This window comes from Chlamydomonas reinhardtii, chromosome 4 (assembly GCF_000002595.2).
Source record: "Chlamydomonas reinhardtii strain CC-503 cw92 mt+ chromosome 4, whole genome shotgun sequence".
Classification (NCBI taxonomy): domain Eukaryota; kingdom Viridiplantae; phylum Chlorophyta; class Chlorophyceae; order Chlamydomonadales; family Chlamydomonadaceae; genus Chlamydomonas; species Chlamydomonas reinhardtii.
In genome coordinates this window covers 1,901,254-1,916,416 of record NC_057007.1, presented here as the reverse complement: position 1 = coordinate 1,916,416, position 15,163 = coordinate 1,901,254, and the positions used below count along the sequence as shown (strand labels likewise).

The window sequence follows — 15,163 nt, the reverse complement described above, 5'->3', positions numbered from 1 at the left end:
CTTCACGAAGCAGTCCCCTCCCCCCCCCCTTTCCTTGCTGCTCCTCCGCCTGTCCCCTGTACTGTCCCTGCTTACCCCCGGCGCAAGCGCGCCCTCCCTCCTCACCTTGGTCTGCCTGGCCAATCGCAAGCCCGCGTAGGGGGGGGTAGGTTTGCCAAATTTCGCCCCCAGGCCTGAACGTATAGCGCTCAACGCAACGCGTTGAGATCTAAGGCATCTAAGGAAGCCGAAGGAAGTTGTGGAGAGCCTGGGGAGGGGGAGGCGGAGCTGACGGCCAGGGGAATCACAGGCGCAGCCAAGTGGAAGGCATGGCCGGCCGTGGCCCGCCTTGTCTCTCGCCTTGCCTGGGCCTTGCCCATCGCTCCTCTGCCCATCAACTGCTGGCCGGTTTCCCCGGTTCGCTGGGTGGCCCGGGTAGCCCTTGGGGTGCAGTTACATGCGTGGTGCCACACGATACGCCGCTTCTGTATCAACACGAAAACACACGTAGGCCTGTCGAGCATAACACGGACACCAAGACCTCGAATTGCCGATCCCCGCCACCAAAGCAGCTCAGCCAGCACTGGCCGGCACGGCACTCCCAGTACAACGCCGTCATGCCCGATGGCCCGATGCCGCCGACTACCCGCAGCACTGCTGCTGCAGGCACTGCCGCACCTCAGCCACCGTGCTCGTTGCTCCCGCTCTTTAGGACCCCATGAATGAAGAAATCCACCCATCCCGCATGACCGGTTCGCAATCAACGCGCGTCTACAAATACACGTCCAACCTAAAGCGTATGGCCGCGGCTTCACTTTCGCTCTTCCCGGTGACCGCTTCACTGCCGGCAGCCCCGGTGCGCAATGTGTCCGTGGCTGCTTCTATTCCTACGACTGCTAGCTAGGCGCTAAACGCATATGGGGCCTATCAACGCGATCCCAAGCTCGCAACCCGCATCCTGCCTAGTCCTGCTGCCAACACCCACCACCGTGCATGATGCCGCCGCGGCCGTCGCGAAAATCGACCACTTTCACGCAACTCCACCATCACAGCCATGCTCAGCTCCCGTTGCAAACAACCAAGAGCGCGGGCGCTCCACTCCGCGCCGGGTCCCTTGCCCCACGGCCCCCTTGCCCCGGCCGCCCAACCCACCGTTGAGCTCTCAGCCCAATAGCCCCACCGCCGTCGGGCTTCTTAGTCCCATAGCCCCACTGGCGCGCCCTACTTGCAGTTGGGCTTCTTAGCCCCCTTGTCCCACTGCCGCCTCCTATCTACTCGCCGTTGGGCTTGGCTCCGTCCACGATGGTGGCGTGCTCCTCCCAGTACGCCACTGAGTCGGCGTACTTCTGTTTGTCCAGCGGCACGCCACTGCCGCCCTCCTCGCGCCCCAGGGCGTTGCGCAGCATGGTGATGGGCTGCATGGGCGTCTCGAACGGCTCGTCCTGGCGGGTGGAGGTGGGCGGGTGGAGGTGGGCGGGTGGGTGGGTGGGGTGCTCACACAGCACCAAGGATAGGAGGAAAAGCGGAAGATGGGGGTGCGCGAGCGTGGGCTGAGGGGTTATCTCTTCCGATCCCAAGTACACAAAGGAAAGCGGGCAACAGGGTGGCAGCCCAATCCCCCGCCCGGCCCCACCTGCGCCTTGACGCTGATGATGCCCCACGGCGAGGCGGGCAGCTCCTCGCCCGCACCCGCCTTGGTGGGCATGGCGTCGTACTCCTTGACCAGCTGCTCCCTGGTAGTGTACGCGCGCGCGCGTGTGTGAGTGAGCAATGGGGAGTGGGGGCAGTCAATTTCCAAGCCGGAGCATGCGCGGTGTATGGGGTGTAGAGGCGTGGTTTTGGGTTGCATGGACGCCTACACTCAATCGCACTGTCTGTGCCCAGCTTGAAGCACGCGTCAGCAGGTCCTCTTGTAACCGTGCGATGTGTGCCCAGCGTCAACAGCTGGTTACCTCCACCGGTATACACAACCCCACGGCACCGTACACGCGCACACTCGCTCACCGGGAGTAGAGGATGATGTCCAGGTACTTGGCCTCAGGCACCTCCACGTCAGCAGAGCAGAACCACCTGTGGGCGTGTGGCATGAGTGTGTGTGTGTGGGTTACATTCATGATTAGTTAAGTGGGGGGGGGCGCGGGAGTGTGGGTAGATGAGTGGAGGTGGTTTCAGCGTGAGGGTAGATGTGGGGGGATGGGGTGGGGGCGTGGGGGTTGACCACGACAGGTGTTGCGGGGTGGTGGGCAGCGGGCAAATCTGCAGCCCAGGGGCCCGTATCCGAGGACTCACTATGCTTTCCTGCTGGCACAATAGCAACGCGGTTGCCGCTGCTCCCGAGCATGCCGTGCGCAGTGCCGCTGCCCCCCACACCCTCCCCTCCCAGCCAACCGCCGTTGTAACCCACGGGTTATCGTAACGCTGCCACTCCTCGCGCCCGTACCTTTGCCGTGATTGTTTGTAACCCAAACCAACCGCCAAACCACCACCACCACCACCACCACCACCACCACCACCACCACCACCACCACCACCACCACCACCACCACCACCACCACCACCACCACCTTCCCGCCATCCCAGCGCCCGCTTTTGCCCCAACCCGCCACCCTCTCGCCCCAACCCGCCCCTCTCAACACCTGTTCTCACCGTGTGAGCACCGCCATCTCCTCGGGCCGGCGCTTGGTGTAGCCGCTGCGCAGCAGGCCGCGGTTTGCGTCTGTGATGGTCAGCGCCCCCAGGCGAGCCCCAACGAAGTTGGGCACGAAGATGTGTTTGCAGAAGGGCGCGTAGCCGTCAACCAGAGGCGAGCCCTGTGTGCGTGTGTGTGTGTGTGTATGTGTGTGTGTGTTTGGCGTGTTGCGTGTGTGTTTGGGTAGGGGTAGGGCAAGAACGGGAGGTGGGAAGGGGGGAGGGGGGAAGGGGGATTGGGGATGGCGTGAGAGCAGGAGGGGAAAGCGGCCGCGGGCAGTCTCAAGAGAGAAGGGCGCCCTAACTCCATGGACTGCCACGCCATCTGGGTCGAACAGATGGTGGGGACTGGCACAGGCAGGCCACTGCCCTCGCCCTACCAAGCCCCCACCCCGTGGACTCAACTATGTCAGCCACTTGCTTCCTTTGCCATCTCCCATCGCAGAAGCGGCAGAAGCATCGGACCTCAAACGCCTTGGGCCTCCAGTCTTATCCTGCTATTATAGCCCGTCACGCCGGCGGCGCTCGCACCTTATCAAATTCATCTTGGATGCGCTTCACAAACTCAGCTTTGTCAAAGCTGACCCGCGTGCCGCCATAGTTGGGGTCGTCCCACTGGCGCAATGCGAAGTTGTCGAGGAAGAATGTCTTGCTGCGATGTGGGTTGAGACATTTGAGGAGGGTTGGCGGGTTGCCGGCTACGTTGGGCTTGTGTTCGCTATGTGGGTGGGGTTTCATGCCGCGTGTGCGTGGGTCTGAGGTGCATGCGCAGGCAGGCTGGTGCGGCTGCGGGGCTGTGCCGGGGTTTGGCCTCCTGGCATGCGCGGGTGTGTGTGGCCGGGTGACTGGCTGTGTTGCAGGCAGCGGCAGATGGCTGCACTGCTGCTTTGGACTGGGGCACACTGTCGCCATGACTAATGCAGGCACCCGCCAGGCGCATCTGCTGTGCTGGCATACCACACGCACGCCGAACGCTCACCCGCTGGTGATTCCCCGGGAAGCCCTTAGCTCCAGGACACCGGCTTCCCTCCCAGGCAAATCCCCCCGAGGGTTTAACCAAAACTCGCACCTAGTAATAAGCTTGTCGGCCATTTTCTCACTAGGAGCCGCAGACGCCGCGATGCAGCGCCGATGGCTTGGCCCCGGGACGGAGGGTCGCGACGCCGCAGCCCGCGTCGAGATGGAAGGTGAACAGCGGGCTTGCCGTGCGAAAAGGCAGCTCGGGCTGGCGATGACACGCATAACAGCGTTAACGCGCGAACACACGCGCGACCAGCAGCGCGCGGGCAGCTAATGCAAGCAAAGCTAACTCAGGTTGCAATCTCCGGAATTGGCAGTAGCGGAAATGCGTGCTGTGGATCCGGCTGCCAGCTGCGGTGAAGGCGCCCAGTGGGAAGTGCCATGGGCTGAAAAAACTCTGCCAATCACCGAGTAAAGTCCGCCCGCGCTTTGGACCGCGGTTTATTGGTTGAACCCTGCAACTGCACGTACAGTCACTTGTTCTGCAACATCGCACTAATTACAGAGCAGCGGCCGCAAGGCCTGTTATGCAATTTCCCAGGCTAACTGTCGGACAAGCACACCGCTGGCCCTGCCATAGCATTGCATAGGTACGCCAACTAATAAAGAGCTCAAATCATTTAGAAAACAGGCTAAGAAGGGGTTATCGAAACCAGAACGCTTCACCTCGCGGCTTCAGTGACGGACTTTGTCGCCAACGTGCGCGCGAGGCTATAAATTGGCGTATGTGGTGCTTGTAGTTTAAGGTAAGCCAATTGGCTTCGAAAATCCTGCTGGTTCGCCGAAGCCACCGCGCAGGTGGCAAGGGACCATGCGTGCGAAATACTCTGTATTTAGTGGGGTTTGGTTGCCGCCCCCACAGCAGGCTCAAACACAACGAGTTGCTTGAAGCGGACGTACCTGGACCCCCTGCGCGCCTGCTCCGTCGTCGGCACCGACAATCGGAGCGTGTCGGCATGCAGCGGATTGGGCCGGGCTCCTGGCAGTCGCAGCCTTCGCACGACGCCCCCCTCGGCCGCGACTATCCGCTGCACGGCTTCTCGCTGCCCCCGGATGAGGGGCCGCACCGGCCCGGGCCTGGCGCCGGCCATTTCCACCACCCGCACCAGCACCACGGCCACGGCACCGACTCCCACCTCGGCGTGCGCCACGCCCCCCTCAAAGCGGCGGCGGGCGCCTCCGGCCGTGGCCCCTCTCAGGCGCTTCACGCCTTCCCTAACGCGCTGCTAGAGTACCACCAAAAGCAGGAGCCGATGAGCGACGACGATGACAACGACGGCGACGGCGAGGGCGCGGGTCGGGGCAGCGGCGGACCCAACTCCGCCTCGGGTGCTGGGAACGTCGGCGACGCTCTCGACGATGCCCTGCCGCTTTCTGAGCTACAGCAGGTGAGATAAGCACAGCCTTGTTGTGCTGACTGGCTCCAATTGACGCGTGCTGGAACTGGGTTCGGTTGCGCCGGGCAAGGGAGCTGCTTTCGCACATAGGGTGCAATGCCTACGGTGCTGCGTAGCGAAAACACAAAGCTCCTGAAGATGCGAGGCGCTGCTTAAGGATGCCTAGAAGCGGAGCGCCGCCTCGGGCCGCGTGGCAAACCGCCCACGTCGGTCGCCCTTTTTGCCTGGTCCCTCGCGCTCCGCGCCCGCGCGGGTCGTGCATTGCGGTATTAAAAGCGGAATGCAGGCAGCAGCATCGCAGGCAGCGGCATCCCGGGCGGGACCTTGGCGCTTTGTTCTTCGATTAGCCTGCCTCGTCTCGTTGGCGCCCGACCGCGCCTGCTCCGCCCGGGTCCGCCCGTCTCACGGTTGCTGTTTTGCCCTCGCGGTTTCCAAAGCCGCACTGCGGCACGTGCGCACGTCCTACGCGCGCTACGCCGGCGCCCCGCCCTGATCCGCTGGAACTGAAGTCCTCTTGCCCCTGAGGTCCCGGAACTCGGAAACTCAACCCCGTCCCCCGGCCTTCTTCCTCCCCCCCTGCCCCTCCCCCTACTCACTCCCCGCAGGTGTACCACCTGCCGAGCAAGGAAGCTGCACGGCAGCTGGGCGTGAGCCTGAGCCGCCTCAAGCGCTCCTGCCGCGCTCACAACGTGCTGCGCTGGCCGCACCGCAAACTGGCCAGCCTACACAACCTGAGGGTGAGAGGAGGGAGGAAAGAAAGGGTGTGTAAAAAGGGGCGGACTTCGGGAGCAAGGGGGATGCGAGATTAGGGTAGTGGGAACAAGGTAAGGTAAAAGCAGCGGGCAGAAGGCACAGCAGCGGGCAACGCTGCAGGTGAAGAGACGGGGGAGGGGGCGGAGCAGCGAGAGGCGGGTTGTTACGTGCGACGTGGGTTGGGCAGGCGTTTGGCACGCCTGTCGCTACCGCATGTGCCTCGTGTGGGCGCGTCTCGTTCAGCACACAGGGCTTCGACTTCAATTGGTGCGGTGCGGTCGATGTGGGTTGGCGCCCGATGCCCATCGCACGCCGGTGTTGATGTGGGTTGATGGCCACGGTTTCCGCACTCGCTCGCCGCCCCGCCCCGCCCAACCCTGCCCCGCTGCCGCCCGCTCCCCACCCTCACAGGACACCATCCGCAACGACCGCAACATGAAGCCCCCCGACAAGGAGGTAGGGCACACACTGGTGTGCATGTCGCCCTCTCGTGTCCCGTCGTGCATAGCACGACGCCCCCAAGGGCCGGTGCGCCCACACGTGCCGGTCAGGGATAGGAAACAACCACCCCACCTGCGTCGTGCGGCTTTACACGCCTGCCTCGTGCCTGCACCCCCTCCCGCCATTCCGGACGTTAAAAGCCTTGATAACTTGTAAGCATCCGACTGAGAAAAGACCCCTGGGCGCCTGTCTCCCCTTCCCTGCCCTCCACCCCCTCCATCCCCACAGCGCATCCAGGCCCAGATCAGCACGGAGCTGGCCGCCGTCATCGCCAACCCCGACCACACCATAGACACGCGCCTGGACGAGATCCGCCAGGCCAAGTACAAACTCAAGGTGGGAGAGGCGGTTGGTTGTTGTTGTGGGCGGCTAGTTGTGGTGGTTGCGGTGGTTGCGGTAATTGGTTTCGGGGGTGATCAGGCTGACGGGAGGAAGCGTGCACGTCGTTGGGATGTGCGGGTGCTGGGTTTTGGGTTTGCCCCGAACCCCCCGGCGGCGGCTGTGACTGCCTTGTGCTTGCAGCTGTGTGGCTGTGCGGGCAATGTGCCTGTTCGCTGCCATGTCTACGCTGTCTTCCTACACTGTGCTACTCTGTCATATCTATTGTCATGAGCTGACGTCCCCCTCTCCCGGGCCGCCTCCTGTCCGCCTCCTTGCCACCGCAGTACTACCACAAGACTAAGCACATCCACGCCGCCGCATCCGCCGCGCGCCGCAAGCGCGCCTCCACCGGAGCAGACGGACCCGAGCCCTCTGCAAACTCCGCCGGCGGCAGTGGCAGCGGTGCCGGCGGTGCCGCCGGCGGCGGCCAGGGCGGCTACGGCGCCGCCTCCGTCGCCCTGACGCTGCCCGGCGGCGGCATCGACGTGACGTCGCCGGCCGCGTCGATGCTGACGGGCGGCGGCGGCGGCCCCATGCCGTCGGCGTCTGTCATCACGACCGCAACGGGCGTGACCACGACCGAGGTCATGGGCAGCGGCGGCGGCCCCAGGCTGAGCTACACCAGCGGCGCCGGCGCCAGCGGCCTTGGCGGCGGCGGTCTTGTTGGCGGCGGCGGCGGCGCCAGGCTCAGCGGCAGCGGGCTGGCGTGGCCGCCGCAGGCGCCAGGTGGCAACGGCGGTGGTGGTGGCGGCGGCGGCGGCACGCCGTGGCAGCCGTCGTCAGGCAGCTGGCAACAGCAGCCGCAGCCATGGAGCGGCGTAAGCGCATTCAGTGGCGGCGGCGGCGGTGGCTTTGGCGGCGGCCATGGTGGTCGCGGCGGCGTGCAGGGCAATGACATTGTCGCGCTTGGCGACACCGGCGGCGGCAACGGCGGCGATGGTGGTCGCGGTGGCGGTGGCGACCCCATGAGCCGCGCCGGCTCGTTGACGAGCGGCGCGCCGCTGCCGCAGCTACCGCCCGGTGGCAGGTACACGGGCGGCAGTAACAGCAGCGTGCAGCTGCCTCACCCGCCGCCGCTGTCGCTTGGGCCCCACTTTGGCAGCGCGCCATCGCAGTCGCAGAGCCACACTGGGGCGCTGCTGCAGCTGCCGCCAGCGCTGCCGCCCACGGTACAGCCGCCCCAGCACTCGCAGCACCAGCAGCAGCACTACCCGCCCATACACTCGGGCGTGCGCCCGCACCCGCACAGCCCGCAACAGCCGTCGCTGCAGCAACAGCAGCAACAGCAGCAGTACGCGGCTGGTGGCGGCAGCGGCAGCGGGATGCGCCTGCAGCGCTCGCTGCATGGAGACGCGTCTGGCGGCGGCCCTGCCAGCGGCGACTTTGGCGGCGGCGGTGGGATGTACGGCGGCGCGAACAACGTGCTGCGGAGGCCGAGCTACGGCGTGTCTGATGAGACGCCCGGCACCGGCTCTGGCTTTGGCTTTCAACACCAGGCCCAACAAGAGCAGCAGCACAATCACAACCAGCACATGCATATGCAGAACCAGCAGCAGCAGCACTCGCCGCCTGCGTCAGTGGTGTACGGCCACTCGGGGGGCCGCCCGCACTCGCAGCCGCACCCGCACCAGGACCCGTCGCTGCAGCAATACCCCGAGGGACCCGCGAGCGGCCCCTCCAGCGGGCCACTGAGCGGCCAGCCCTGGCATCAGCAGCCGCAGATGCAACAACAACAGCAGCAGATGCAAGCCCCAAACCAGACCCAGAACCAGCCGTCGCTGCTGCAGCTGCATCAGCAGCAGCAACAGCAGCAGCATGCGGCTGCCGCGGCAGCGGCGGCCAATGCGGCGGCGGTTGCGCGGCACATGAGCGGTGATTTGGACACGGCAATGGAGGTGGAGCGGGCCGCGGGTGCGGGCGCGGGAACTGCAGGCGCCAGTGGCGCCGGCGCCTCGACCATGTCTCACGGCGTCATCGACACGGCCTGCGCGCCGGTGGGGCAGCAGGGCCAGGGTCAGGAGGCGGCCGCTGCGCAGGTGGCCAGGCACACATCCGCGTCCGGGGCGGCGCCGGCAGCGGGCGGCCGTGTGGGGCAGTGGAGCACCGCGCCGCAGCTGAACCGCCAGGTATGCAGACGGGAGGCGGGGTTTTCAGGTTTGATAATTTGGGAGGGGTTGCTCCTTGCCAGTTTTGAGTAAGCAGTATTGCCACATACCTTGCATGTCACGTCCTAGACGCAAACACTGATGCCTTCCCCCGTGTGGCCGCGCCGCCAACCCGCACACACGCCACACAGACGTCTGCGCCCGGCCCCCGCCACTCCTACGGAGGCCACGTGTCCCACTATCCCGACATCGGCAGCAGCAGCGGCGGCGCCCACGGCGCCGGCGCCGCGGCCAGCCCTCCAGAGTTCCTCTTCACGACCGCTGGCGCCACCGCCGGTGCACCCGGCAGCGGCCACCACCCAGGCGTACCTGGCGACATGCAACCCGCTCCCGGCGGCCGCGTGCGCATGCACTCGGTTGACGGCGCCGGCTTCGGCATCAGCGGCGGCGCAGGGCATTTCGGCAGTGGCGCAGGGCACTTCGGCAGTGGCGCAGGGCACTACGGGAGCCCAGGCCCGTACGGCGGCGCCCATCCGTACGGCCACAGCGGCGGCATGGGCAGCTACGGCATGCCTGGCAGCGGTGGCCACGGCCCCGGCGGCGGCGGCGGGTACGGCAGTTTTGGCCACGGCCCCGGCGGCGGCGGCGCCCCCGCTGGCGGTTTTGGCGGCGGCCGCGAGCGGTTTTACTCGGTTGACGGCTCGTCCTTCAGTTTCCCAGCCACCGCGCCCAACAGTACTGGCACCGGCTACCCGTCGCTACCCGCGTCGCGTCAGAGCGCCGCCGGCAGTAGCTTTGCCGCTGGCGGCGGCGGCGGCGGCGGCCACAGCTTCCACGCGGGCCCGCCGCCAGCCCTTCCCAGCAGCGCGCCCGCGTACGGCCGCGCGCCGTACGATTCCGGCGTGCAGACGCCGGGCATGTCGTCAGTGTACGGCACAGCCCTGACGCCAGTGGCGGCGGCGCCGCCGCCAGGTCACGGGACGCCCGACGCCGGCGGCGCCGACCTGGCCCCTGCGCCGACGCTGACGACGCTGCTGCAGCCGCGCCGTAGCGACGGCGGCGCGGGCGGTGGCAGCGGGCTTGGCTCGCTGCCTGAGGGCTCGGCTGTAGCACACCAACAGCCGCACCAGCACGCGCACCAGCACCACATGCTACACCCCCTGCCTGGCTGCAGCCCCACGGGCGGCCCCGGCGGCGGTGGCGGCGGCGGCGGTGGCGGGATGAGTCACGCGGAGGCGGTGCGGCAGCACCTGCTCGCGCCGCGCGACCGCGCCGGCAGCGGCCGCCTCACGGGTACCGGTAGCGGCAGCATCGGCACCAACAGCGGCGGCGGCAGCGCCTTTGCCCTAGCCGGCCGGTCCTCCATCGGCAGGGACGGCGGCGCCGCCGGCGTTGGTGGCGGCGTGGGCCTGTCGCCGGCGGAGATCGCGGCGCAGCTTCGCGCCAGCGCCGTCAGCGGCGGCGGACCGCCAGCCTTCGACCGCCGCAGTGACTCAGGCGAGGTGGCTACGGCTACTGCCGGCGCCGAGCCGCTGCTACTGCCGTCTGCTGGCAGTCCCGCCACCGCTGTTGACGGCAGCGGCGGCGGCATGGGCCGCCGCCCCAGCATGGGCAGCGGCGGCGGCGTGACGGCGGACGACGGCAGCAGCGCGCTGGCTGTGGCCATGGCGGCGGCGGCGGCGGACGTCAACGCCGCGGCGTCTCGCATGCAGCAGGTGCAGCAGCAGTTTTACAGCCGCTCCGTCACCACGGGCGCGCCGGCAGCGGCGCCGTTCATGCAGCGGAGCACCTCCAGCGGCGGCGGTGCCGCCACTCCTGGCGCCACCGCGCTGCCGGCGGCGCTGCCGCCGGGGCCGGCCACCGGCGCACCGGGGCTGGGGTTCGGCATGGGCATGCCTCCGGCGTCGGCGGATGCCAGGGGGATGGCGGCGGCGGCCGCCGCCTTGGGCGATGGACCCAGCTGGATGGAGCTGGGCTCCGTCAACAGCGGCCAGATGCCTAGCTTCCAGCCGCACGCGCCGCCGCCGCCGCAGCGGCCGCAGCCGCAGGAGCACCCGTTCCCACAGCAGCTGCACCCTGGGCAGCCTCAGGCGGCCGCCGACGACGCACAGCTGCGGTACCAGTACCAGCAGCACCAACACCAGCAGCACAGCCATGGGTCCGGCTCTGGCGGCGGCGCCGCGCTGCCGCCCGGCTGCCACACCGTCACCACCGGGCGCTACGGCTCGCCGCCGGACCAGCCGCCCGCGCCGCCGCCGACGGCAATGGCGACGGCGGGCTCGCCGCCGTCATCAACAGCCGGCACTTACCCAAGCCCCGGCGGCGGGAGCCCCGACCTCAGCACCACGCCTCCCGCCGGTGGCAGCGGAGCCGGCGCCAGCGGCGGCGTCGCGGCGATGCAGGCCGACGGCGGCCAGCCGAGGGCGCAGGCGGCGGCGGCGGCGCCGCCGTCGCGGGCCAACCGCCAGCCGTACCTGGACGATCTGGCGGCGGCGCTGTACGACACCCTGGATGACACGGACTTCGGCGGCGGGCGCCGTGGCGGCGGCGGTGGTGGCGGCCGGGGGCGTCGCGGCGGCGCGACGCTGGTCGACGACGGCGATGACGACACGGATGGAGACTATGATGACGATCAGGATCAGCCAGGCCCCGCCGGCCGCGGCGGCCGCGGCGTGGCGGCGGCAGCGGGGGGCGCTACAGGCACCGCAGGCACTACGCCCATGCGCATGGGCAGCAGCGCCGAGCTCGTGTCGGGGAGCCACCAGCCGCAGCAGCAGCACCAGTCGCCGAGTCCGGACCAAATGCAACACCAGCAGCTGCAGGACGGCAGTGGCAGCGACGGCGGCGGCGCTGCAGCCGCTGCCGCCGCGGGCGGCGCCGTCACCGTCGCGGCAGCGGGCGCTGTTGCCGCCGCTGCCGCAGCCGCGGCTGGGGGTGGTGATGGCGGGCTCACTGGCGGCGCGCCGCCGGGCGCTAATAGCGGTGCCATCCCTGCGGCGCTGCTGCTGAGTAGCGGAACCATCATGTCCACTGGAGGCGGCGGCGGCACACTGGCCAGTCTGGACTGGATGCTGATGGATGCGCAGAACACGCCGCCGGGCGGCGCGAACGGGCAGCTGCTGCCGCCGCCGCCCTCGCCGCCGCGGCAGTAGGCTGCCGCGTCGGTGTGGCGGCGGTGGTGCGCGCAGCGTACGCGGGTTGCGGTGGCGCCCGGCATGCAGCAGCGGTAGCGCCGACTACGGCCCTGCTGCTCCCTGCCGACGGCGGCAAGTGCGCCGCCTGCCCCTGTGCGGCCTAGCGGGCCGGGTCTCCTGCCCTGGTGCCCGGGCCTCGTATTTAAGGTCAGAGGGCTGAGTGTGCAGTCCGTATTTGTACATAGGAGGGTGTCGTCAAGGCATTTGTATATAACTCGTTGTACAGGCGCAGCTCTGCTCTGGTGTATAGGCCGGGACAGTAAGCGTTGGCTTTTCCCGCTGCCTCTTGACTGGGCGTGTCTGCGCGCTCTACTAATGCATAAGTACGGTATCCTATAATTAACTTGCAAGTGCGCCTTCAGCCGTGAGCTGGGGTGATAACTACTCGTGTGTGTGTGTGTGTGTGTGTGTGTGTGTGTGTGTGTGTGTGTGTGTGTGTGTGTGTGTGTGTGTGTGTGTGTGTGTGTGTGTGTGTGTGGCAGGCCTGAGTGGTTGTCGTGTGAGCAGTATGTATGATGCAGCAAACACCCTTCTGCCCGGTTGCTCGGCTCTGACAAGTTTGGTAACGGTAGCGTTGCGGCCAAGGGATGCGTCAGTGCACATTTCTGTTGGGGCCCAGCCGCCCTGTAAACAAGAATCTGTTTGATGTAGGGATTGATGCTCACAGCTCGTGAGGAGGCAGGGCTCAGACAATTCAGTATGAGGAGCGAGGCCGGAGATGCAAGGCTGGAGGCACGTCGCTGGAGGCTGAGTCCAGGCGTTCCCACGCGGTGCGGTCGCGTTCCTTAGGGATCTTCTAAGGTTTCTAAGGGATGCGCAGATGCGGTATCATCACTTGGCTGAAGCAAGTTACTGAGTGAGCATTGACACACGCCTTGCGCACATCACACACAAACTCTAGCTGATAGGAAATGTGCTTGGTGAAGCTGGTCTACAAGAGGTTTGGCGCGGAGGGCCTGCGAGTATGCTGGGAAGGAGGGGCGTTTGGAAACTTCTGTGCTTGCCTCCTGCCGTATACGTATTTAGGCATTGCTCGCTGGACTTGTACTGGGGACTATCGAGGCTCGGGTCAAGGGTTGTCGACGCCGCACAGGGTGCGCGTGAGGGGCGTGGGCGGGCTGCGGCCACTGGGTTAGTGGGCGGAGTCGTGCCTCGAGCACGTGCAAGGCATATGCGTGTGTTTTACGTGTGGCGGCCCTTGACATGCAAGGTGCAGCCTCCGCACGGGGCGGCGTGGCGGGCGGACAGGTGCAGGGAGCTTGCGAGAGGCGGCACTGTGAGGCGTATTGCTGTGGAGGGAGGTGTGAGCAGTGATTCGAAATACAATCCATCTTGCAAGAGAGAGGAGAACCCAACCCAGAATGGGACGCGCTCAGTCTGAGTGATCCGTCCCTTGCTCAACAACCAAAACGTGACCCTTATTGAACACCAATTCTCCGCTTTCATTCATCCCCCAGGCGCTAGTGCGAGCCGTGGGGGTAGAATGAATACCCTGGCTTGTCGTCCTGGAGGTCTCAGGACTCGTCTCTTGGGTGTCTGCATAAACACAAGAATAATGTTTGCGTGGTGGTTTTTGGCAGCAGCTCTTCGGCAGGTGGTGGCACGGCGCGGCAGCGCAGTCGGTTGTGCGCATGTCGACGTGTGTGTGAGAGAACTGTGTGTGTGGGGCGGCACGGTACACAGGGGGCAGGGGCTTGCAGATTGCTTCAACAAGCCGGTAGGCAGGAGGTATGGTACTGGCAGGGGGGTTTGCACAGTCGACACAGCTGCCGCGTGTGTGTAAGTTTTTGTGCGCGTGCCTGGAGTCTCTGAGTGAAATAAGGGGAGGTGGGTTTATCGCGTGTATACTTAAGAGCCCTGGATTTCGGTGGCTTGCGCGGGGCGCCTCTGGCGTGGGCAAAGGCATCGCACTCATCGCACCGGCCGCATTGAGCACCGGCCGCTGTGGGCAGTGGGCTGTTGCGATGAACCTGCGGAGTGAGGGGGGCAGATGGTGTGCGGCGCGGTGGCGAACTGTGATCACGACAGCCCACGGAAGGCGGTTGAAATGGGGGTGATGGGGTGATTCACGGTGCTGAATGAAGAGCGGCGGGGGCACGGGCGGCGGGGCGGGTTAAGGCTTGGCCAAACCTCAACCAGAATGCTTGGGGAGCTGCGGCGTGCATACCACGCACCTCGATTGCGCACTGAGCACGGCGTCGGGTGTCGTTGCGATCATGTGTTCGTAAGAACCGGTGCTCGTCGCGTGAGGTAGGCGAGCGCGCATGTGTAGCATATGCATCTGCCAGGTGTGTGCCGCAGTCCGCTGCCACCGCACCACGCACGTCTGTGTGTATGTACGGTTGGAGCACCTCGAAAGTCCTGCTGGACACAGATGCATGGTCTGCCTCGACACTCAATATCGATTTGGTTGCATACCTTAGTTGCTGTGACTGCCGGGTTTGGTGGAGAGGGTTTGTGGGCCGTTGCCGCGCTGCGCACTGCTGCTCAGTAGCATGAGCGTGTGGGGGGGGGGGCGGCGACAGCAGTGCCGTGCAGGCCGGGCGTGCCGTGCAATGGCTTCCTCGACAGGACGGCGGCAGGGCGGTGGCAGGGCGGTCCAGAACTGCGGGCGCGTGTCAAAATGCATGATGCATGTGTGTGTGTGTGTGTGTGTGTTACAGGATTGGAAGTGTGCATTGGGGGGGCTCAGCCTGTAACAAAAATGCATGAGGCAGGCCCGTACAGAATGCCCAAGAGGGGACTTGGGACTAGGTAGGCAAAAACCTTCAATGAAACAATGAAACCGTGGGGTTCACGGCTGATAGGGATCAGGAGGCCTTGTTCGTTGGGGACCGTCAGCGCCTCAGCAGGGCCACCCTCTGGGCAGAGAGGGCAGCCAGGCCGGGACAAAAAGAGCAAAGTCTTCAAAGGGGAGCGGGGACCAGGGGCCCAAAATGGTCAACAGCAGCGGAGTTTGCACGAGAGACGTCGACGCCCAAAGGCGAACACCCTACAGTACGGTACTCGCAGCCGCGCATACGGTACCCCAGCCAGTAGCCACCCTTAGCCACTTGCCATCACAGCAAATGTGGGGGGAGGGCGCTTCGCCGCTTCGCATACAGGCCTTCCGTAAGAGGAAGTTTTGTACGTGAAGTGCCGAGCC

At 66.2% G+C, this 15,163-nt stretch overlaps 2 protein-coding genes across 3 annotated transcripts; one reads left to right on the top strand and one right to left on the bottom strand.

Moving 5' to 3' along the window:
* Window positions 1-420: 420 nt before the first annotated feature.
* On the bottom strand, window positions 421-4,044 carry CHLRE_04g218100v5 (uncharacterized protein). The gene is made up of 6 exons (XM_001692099.2): window positions 3,737-4,044; window positions 3,199-3,319; window positions 2,626-2,789; window positions 1,984-2,049; window positions 1,613-1,712; window positions 421-1,421 (listed from the first exon to the last, which is right to left on the bottom strand). The coding sequence occupies exons 1-6, from the start codon at window positions 3,757-3,759 to the stop codon at window positions 1,251-1,253; spliced, it is 645 nt and encodes a 214-aa protein (XP_001692151.1). The 5' UTR covers window positions 3,760-4,044; the 3' UTR covers window positions 421-1,250.
* Window positions 4,045-4,154: 110 nt separating this feature from the next.
* On the top strand, window positions 4,155-14,729 carry CHLRE_04g218050v5 (uncharacterized protein). 2 transcript variants are annotated; one of them, XM_001692198.2, is made up of 7 exons: window positions 4,155-4,433; window positions 4,553-5,075; window positions 5,690-5,821; window positions 6,249-6,293; window positions 6,567-6,674; window positions 7,004-8,845; window positions 9,016-14,729. In XM_001692198.2, exons 2-7 carry the CDS (start codon window positions 4,644-4,646, stop codon window positions 11,974-11,976), a joined length of 5,520 nt encoding a protein of 1,839 aa, XP_001692250.2. In that variant the 5' UTR covers window positions 4,155-4,433; window positions 4,553-4,643; the 3' UTR covers window positions 11,977-14,729. The 2 variants fall into 2 exon arrangements, with proteins under 2 accessions (XP_001692250.2, XP_042925183.1); XM_043061831.1 differs by having other exon boundaries at window positions 4,550-5,075.
* The last annotated feature ends 434 nt before the right edge of the window (window positions 14,730-15,163 follow it).